A 7996-nucleotide genomic window follows, 5' to 3' on the forward strand; every position below is an offset into this window, starting at 1 on the left:
AGATAGAGAGGGGGTTACAGAGATAGGGAGGGGGCTACAGAGACAGCAAGGGGGTTACAGAGATAGGGAGGGGGCTACAGAGACAGCAAGGGGGTTACAGAGACAGGGAGGGGGCTACAGAGATAGAGAGGGGGCTACAGAGACAGGGAGGGGGTTACAGAGATAGAGAGGGGGCTACAGAGACAGGGAGGGGGTTACAGAGATAGAGAGGGGGCTACAGAGACAGCAAGGGGGTTACAGAGATAGAGAGGGGGCTACAGAGACAGGGAGGGGGTTACAGAGATAGGGAGGGGGTTACAGAGACAGGGAGGGGGTTACAGAGATAGGGAGGGGGTTACAGAGACAGGGAGGGGGTTACAGAGATAGGGAGGGGGTTACAGAGACAGGGAGGGGGTTACAGAGATAGGGAGAGTTACAGAGATAGGGAGGGGCTTGCAGAGACCAGGAGGAAGTTACAGAGATACGGCGAGGCTTATAGATATAGACAGGGGATTACCGAGATAGGGAGGGGGTTACAGTGATAGGGAGGGGGTGTAGGGGCTGGAGGGGGTTACAGAGATAGGGAGGGGGTGTAGGGGCCGGAGGGGGTTACAGAGATAGGGAGGGGGTGTAGGGGCTGGAGGGGGTTACAGAGATAGGGAGGGGGTGTAGGGGCTGGAGGGAGTTACAGAGATAGGGAGGGGGTGTAGGGGCTGGAGGGGGTTACAGAGATAGGGAGGGGGTGTAGGGGCTGGAGGGGGTTACAGAGATAGGGAGGGGGTGTAGGGGCTGGAGGGGGTTACAGAGATAGGGAGGGGGTGTAGGGGCTGGAGGGGGTTACAGAGATAGGGAGGGGGTGTAGGGGCTGGAGGGAGTTACAGAGATAGGGAGGGGGTGTAGGGGCTGGAGGGGGTTACAGAGATAGGGAGGGGGTGTAGGGGCTGGAGGGGGTTACAGAGATAGGGAGGGGGTGTAGGGGCTGGAGGGAGTTACAGAGATAGGGAGGGGTGTAGGGGCTGGAGGGGGTTACAGAGATAGGGAGGGGGTGTAGGGGCTGGAGGGTGTTACAGAGATAGGGAGGGGGTGTAGGGGCTGGAGGGGGTTATAGAGATAGGGAGGGAGTGTAGGGGCTGGAGGGGGTTACAGAGATAGGGAGGGGGTGTAGGGGCTGGAGGAGGTTACAGAGATAGGGAAGGGGTGTAGGGGCTGGAGGGGGTACAGAGATAGGGAGGGGGTGTAGGGGCTGGAGGGGGTTACAGAGATAGGGAGGGGTGTAGGGGCTGGAGGGGGTTACAGAGAGAGGGAGGGGTGTAGGGGCTGGAGGGGGTTACAGAGAGAGGGAGGGGGTGTAGGGGCTGGAGGAAGTTACAGAGATAGGGAGGGGGTGTAGGGGCTGGAGGGGGTTACAGTGATAGGGAGGGGGTGTAGGGGCTGGAGGAAGTTACAGAGATAGGGAGGGGGTGTAGGGGCTGGAGGGGGTTACAGAGATAGGGAGGGGGTGTAGGGGCTGGAGGGGGTTACAGAGATAGGGAGGGGGTGTAGGGGCTGGAGGAAGTTACAGAGATAGGGAGGGGGTGTAGGGGCCGGAGGGAGTTACAGAGATAGGGAGGGGGTGTAGGGGCTGGAGGGAGTTACAGAGATAGGGAGGGGGTGTAGGGGCTGGAGGGAGTTACAGAGATAGGGAGGGGGTGTAGGGGCTGGAGGAGGTTACAGAGATAGGGAGGGGGTGTAGGGGCTGGAGGGAGTTACAGAGATAGGGAGGGGGTGTAGGGGCTGGAGGGAGTTACAGAGATAGGGAGGGGGTGTAGGGGCTGGAGGGAGTTACAGAGATAGGGAGGGGGTGTAGGGGCTGGAGGGGGTTACAGTGATAGGGAGGGGGTGTAGGGACTGGAGGGTGTTACAGAGATAGGGAGGGGGTGTAGGGGCTGGAGGGGGTTACAGAGATAGGGAGGGGGTGTAGGGGCTGGAGGGAGTTACAGAGATAGGGAGGGGGTGTAGGGACTGGAGGGTGTTACAGAGATAGGGAGGGGGTGTAGGGGCTGGAGGGGGTTACAGAGATAGGGAGGGGGTGTAGGGGCTGGAGGGGGTTACAGAGATAGGGAGGGGGTGTAGGGGCTGGAGGGGGTTACAGAGATAGGGAGGGGGTGTAGGGGCTGGAGGGGGTTACAGAGTGAAGGGGCAAGATAAGGATAGGAAGGGGTTTGAAAACAAAGATGAATATTTGGGGAGGGAGTGAGTGTTTTGCCCTGATGGAAGTCAATGTGGGCTGGAGGCCGTGGATGTGAGTGGGATTTGGTGAGAATGGAACAGGGAGCAGTGGGATTTGGGAATGAGGTACAGTTTGTGAAGGAGGGAATGTGGAAGAGGAGATGGAGTGTGTTGGAGCGGCTGAGATAGGGATAGGGATGGGGTTGGATGGTGGAACCTGGATGGTCATAGCCACTGCCAGGATCCTTCACTCAAACACAGAGTAATCGACTGATCCTGCTTTGGGAGACGCGGAGTGGACAAGTGATCCCTGTTGATATCCAATGTGCACACACAGTGTTCAAGTGTTCACACACAGGAGGATCCCACAGTAATGGACAATGAGGACGCCCCCTGGGTTTAACTTCGAAACACTGACCGTGGGAAACTGGGTAATCACCTCTAACAGTGCCTTGTTTTACCCTCACATCAAAACAACACACAACTGACAGTGCGGCACTCCCTCAGCACTGACCCTCTGACAGTGCGGCACTCCCTCAGCACTGACCCTCTGACAGTGCGGCCCTCCCTCAGCACTGACCCTCCGACAGTGCGGCACTCCCTCAGCACTGACCCTCCGACAGTGCGGCCCTCCCTCAGCACTGACCCTCTGACAGTGCAGCACTCCCTCAGCACTGACCCTCTGACAGTGCGGCACTCCCTCAGCACTGACCCTCTGACAGTGTGGCACTCCCTCAGCACTGACCCTCTGACAGTGCGGCACTCCCTCAGCACTGACCCTCTGACAGTGTGGCACTCCCTCAGCACTGACCCTCCGACAGTGCGGCACTCCCTCAGCACTGACCCTCCAACAGTGTGGCACTCCCTCAGCACTGACCCTCCGACAGTGTGGCACTCCCTCAGCACTGACCCTCCAACAGTGCGGCCCTCCCTTAGTACTGACCCTCTGACAGTGCCCACTCCCTCAGCACTGACCCTCCGACAGTGCGGCACTCCCTCAGCACTGACCCTCCAACAGTGCGGCCCTCCCTCAGCACTGACCCTCCGACAGTGGGGCACTCCCTCAGCACTGACCCTCCGTAGTGCGGTGCTCCCTCAGCACTGACCCTCCGACAGTGCGGCACTCGCTCAGCACTGACCCTCTGACAGTGCGGTGCTCCCTCAGCACTGACCCTCCGTAGTGCGGTGCTCCCTCAGCACTGACCCTCCGACAGTGCGGCCCTCCCTCAGCACTGACCCTGCGACAGTGCAGTGCTCCCTCAGCACTGACCCTCCGACAGTGCGGCCCTCCCTCAGCACTGACCCTCCGACAGTGCGGCACTCCCTCAGCACTGACCCTCCGACAGTGGGGCACTCCCTCAGCACTGACCCTCCGTAGTGCGGTGCTCCCTCAGCACTGACCCTCCGACAGTGCGGCACTCGCTCAGCACTGACCCTCCGACAGTGCGGTGCTCCCTCAGCACTGACCCTCCGTAGTGCGGTGCTCCCTCAGCACTGACCCTCCGACAGTGCGGCCCTCCCTCAGCACTGACCCTGCGACAGTGCAGTGCTCCCTCAGCACTGACCCTCCGACAGTGCGGCCCTCCCTCAGCACTGACCCTCCGACAGTGCGGCACTCCCTCAGCACTGACCCTCCGACAGTGCGGTGCTCCCTCAGCACTGACCCTCCGTAGTGCGGTGCTCCCTCAGCACTGACCCTCCGACAGTGCGGCCCTCCCTCAGCACTGACCCTGCGACAGTGCAGTGCTCCCTCAGCACTGACCCTCCGACAGTGCGGCCCTCCCTCAGCACTGACCCTCCGACAGTGCGGCACTCCCTCAGCACTGACCCTCCGACAGTGCGGTGCTCCCTCAGCACTGACCCTCCGTAGTGCGGTGCTCCCTCAGCACTGACCCTCCGACAGTGCGGCCCTCCCTCAGCACTGACCCTGCGACAGTGCAGTGCTCCCTCAGCACTGACCCTCCGACAGTGCGGCGCTCCCTCAGCACTGACCCTCCGTAGTGCGGTGCTCCCTCAGCACTGACCCTCCGACAGTGCGGCGCTCCCTCAGCACTGACCCTGCGACAGTGCAGTGCTCCCTCAGCACTGACCCTCCGACAGTGCGGCGCTCCCTCAGCACTGACCCTCCGTAGTGCGGTGCTCCATGTTATAATATATTACCAGCTCCAGCTCCTGTATCGTTCCGTCTCTGACCTTTCTAGGTCCAGTATTGTGCAGACAGCTGTGGGAATGATTAGGTCAATAAATGATCCCAGTTACAAGTTCAAATCCCAAAATAGCTGAGGAATCCTGCGAGTGATCTGCCTGGATCCTCCTCCCACTCTGAGTTTAAACTCCCTGTTTTCCTGGGGGCCGTGGGAGATGTACTGAGTGACTCCCCCTTCAATGGTAATTCACTCTGAGAGTAGCTGTTCCTGAAACCCGACCGTGAGCCGATGGGGAATGCGAGGATGGCTTTGAAAGTGTGAGCTGTACATGAAGCTCCCAAACCCTCGGTCCAGGGGAGAGGACAGAATCACACGAGTTACCTGATACCGAGTCAGTTTCGGTTTAAAATATTTGACAGACGGACTGAGTCACTTCACATCTGGAGAGTGAGCTGCTCTGTCCTGGATTGACATCCCAAACATCCTTCACAAGATCTCTCCCAATCCAAAACCCAGACTATTTATAAACAGATTTATTGCGGGCCAGTATCAGGTATCTGAGAGATTTTAACACATGCCTCACCAGACAATATAAACAACTCTGTCATATCATCTCATCCAAACATCAACACCATTTGAGAGGGTCAGTGCTGAGGGAGTGCCGCACTGTCAGAGGGTCAGTGCTGAGGGAGTGCCGCACTGTCAGAGGGTCAGTGCTGAGGGAGTGCCGCACTGTCGGAGGGTCAGTGCTGAGGGAGTGCTGCACTGTCGGAGGGTCAGTGCTGAGGGAGTGCCGCACTGTCAGAGGGTCAGTGCTGAGGGAGCGCTGCACTGTCGGAGGGTCAGTGCTGAGGGAGTGCCGCACTGTCAGAGGGTCAGTGCTGAGGGAGTGCCGCACTGTCAGAGGGTCAGTGCTGAGGGAGTGCCACACTGTCGGAGGGTCAGTGCTGAGGGAGTGCCGCACTGTCGGAGGGTCAGTGCTGAGGGAGTGCCGCACTGTCAGAGGGTCAGTGCTGTGGGAGTGCCGCACTGTCGGAGGGTCAGTGCTGAGGGAGTGCCGCACTGTCAGAGGGTCCGTGCTGAGGGAGTGCCGCACTGTCGGAAGGTCAGTGCAGAGGGAGGACTGAATAGATTTGTAAAGCAAAGGTCTATCACCTTCCCAAATGGAGTTGAAGGATCCCACACTGTGGTGTGCAGTACAAGCTGGGGATTGCGCTGCAGTGTCCTGAGGCCAATCATTCTTTGACGTTTGTGTCACATGTAGACGGGGCAGTTAAGAAGGTGCTTCGAACAATCACCTTTATTGCTCAGACCTTTGGGGATAGGAGTTGGGACGCCATGTTGAGGTTATGTTGGTGAGGCCTTTTCTGGAGTATTGTGGGTGCAGCTCTGGTCACTCTGCTATAGCAAGGATATTATTAAATTTAAGAGGGTTCAGAAAAAGATTTACCAGAATGTTGTTGGGTTTGGAGTTATAAAAATACATTGGCTAGGCTGGGCTTTCCGTCACTGGAGAATAGGAGGTTGGAGGGTGACTTTGTGTCATGAGGAATACAGAGAAGGTGAATAACGAGGGGCTTTTCCATTGGGTGGGAGAGTTTAAAACCAGTCGGTGTATTTTTAAGGTGAGAGGGGAGAGCTTTAAAAAGGACATGAAGGGCAACGTTTTTACACAGAGGGTGGTTCGTGTTTGGAATGATCTTCCTGAGGAAGTGGGGGATGTGGGTATAGCTAACAATGTTTAAAAGCCATTTGGATAAGCACATCAATAGGAAAGGTTTAGAGGGATATGGGCCAGGAGCAGGCAGGCACTACTCACGGAATAGTTGAGTTGGGATTATGGTCAGTGTGGACTGGTTGGGCCGAAGGGTCTGTTCCGTGCTGGATGACTCTATGGCTCCGTGATTGATGTCACTGACAAACCAGAGCTTCTGCCCATTTTCATCCAGCTCTTTGTGGGATCTTGCTTTGCACTGACTGCTTCGTTCACTGCATTCCAACATTACTTCCAAGGTACTGCAATGTCAGCAAAGGCCTCTGGGTGGTCTGCGGTCTCGGAAGGTGCTATACTAATGCATTCTTTCTGTTCATTGAACTAACATCAAGGAAATAGGCCTCTCGGCCCAGCGCCTCAGTTTTGACCCTTATCCCTTTCTCCTCTCCACCTCACCCCATTACCTGTCACACCATTCCCCCTCATCGCCTCCTTCAGTTCTCCCTTTAAACACTTTGAGACGCTCCGTCTCGGTGTGGGAGCCCATTCTCCTTCTGTCCACACTGTCTGGGCCAGGACGTTTCTCCTGGGTCAGGTTGTTGATGACTTTTTTCATACGAATGGTCTGGAATCACACACTCACACACACACACACACACTCACAGAGACACACACACACAGACACACACACACACAGACACACACACACACAGAGACACACACAGACACACACACACACACACACTCACAGAGACACACACACACAGAGACACACACAGACACACACACACACAGACAGACAGACAGACACACACACAGACACACACACACACACACACACAGACAGACAGACAGACACACACACAGAGACACACACACACACACACACACACAGACAGACAGACACACACACACACACAGACACACACACACACACACACACAGACAGACAGACACACACACACACAGACACACACACACACAGACACACACACATACACACAGACACAGACACACAGACACACACACACACATACACACAGACACACACATATACACACACACATACACACAGACACACACACACACAGACACACACACATACAGACACACACACACAGACACGCAGACACACACAGACACACACACTGACACACTCACGCACACACATACACTCTCTCTCGGTCTCTGCTTTTCTTTCTCTCTATCTTCATCTCTCTGTCTCTTTTTCTCTCTCTCTCTGCATCCCTGTCTCTCTGTCTCTGTCTGTCTCTGTCTGTCTCTCTCTCTGTTTCTGTCTCCGTCTCTCTCTCTCTGTCTCTCTGTCTTCATCTCTCCCTGTCTCTGTGTCCCTCTCTGTCTCTGTTTCCATCTCTCTCTCTCTCTCTCTCTGTGTCTCTGTCTCTCTCTGTTTCTGACTAGTCACTTGCTGATGCCAAGTGCAGTGAAGGGTTAAACCAAGCCTCACCCAGAAATGCAGGATCCTTCCTGGAGACGGCTGGTCACCGTGCAGCGTGGAGGGGTCTGACTGTTACCAGGGAGTGGTCCTGGATATTAGTTAGTTTCCAGTGGCATCCTCCCGCTGTCACTGCCTCAGGCCCAGGGGAATACTTCATCCTGAGAGACACAGACACCGACTGACTGCACGCTGTCCCAGAGAGGAGCAACTTGTCGTCGGTGGGGGGAGGGAGTTGTTAAAATTCGCTGGGAGGATCTCTCCCCTTTCTCTCACCACCTCCTCCCACTCTCAGTCCCACTTTTAAATACTTTTCACAACTGCTCACACCGAGACTGAGAGTCTGGACAGGAACATGCTGATTTTGTCTGGGTGGAGGGGGGGGGGGTGTTTTCTTCATGCTTTTTTTTTGACACGTTCTCAAATCCTTGTCATCGAATCGTTCAGTGCGGAAGGAGTCCATTCTGCCCATCTCATGCCTGCTAGCTCTTT

General features: G+C 56.3%; 1 protein-coding gene across 6 annotated transcripts in view; it reads right to left on the reverse strand.

Moving 5' to 3' along the window:
- rhogb (ras homolog family member Gb) overlaps positions 1-7771 on the reverse strand; it is a 100912-nt gene extending 93141 nt beyond the window's left edge. Inside the window, exons 1-2 of one of the 6 annotated variants that reach the window (XM_072576712.1) lie at positions 6154-6297; positions 4348-4408 (exon numbers count right to left, since the gene is read on the reverse strand). Coding sequence is in view for 1 of the 6 variants with exons in the window: in XM_072576708.1 (XP_072432809.1) it covers positions 6513-6534 (22 nt within the window). In the remaining 5 variants the exon portion in view is untranslated. The other 5 variants (XM_072576709.1, XM_072576708.1, XM_072576711.1 and 2 more) reach the window with 5 other exon arrangements.
- Positions 7772-7996: the final 225 nt, after the last annotated feature.

This window comes from Chiloscyllium punctatum, chromosome 9 (assembly GCF_047496795.1).
Source record: "Chiloscyllium punctatum isolate Juve2018m chromosome 9, sChiPun1.3, whole genome shotgun sequence".
Taxonomy (NCBI): Eukaryota; Metazoa; Chordata; class Chondrichthyes; order Orectolobiformes; family Hemiscylliidae; genus Chiloscyllium; species Chiloscyllium punctatum.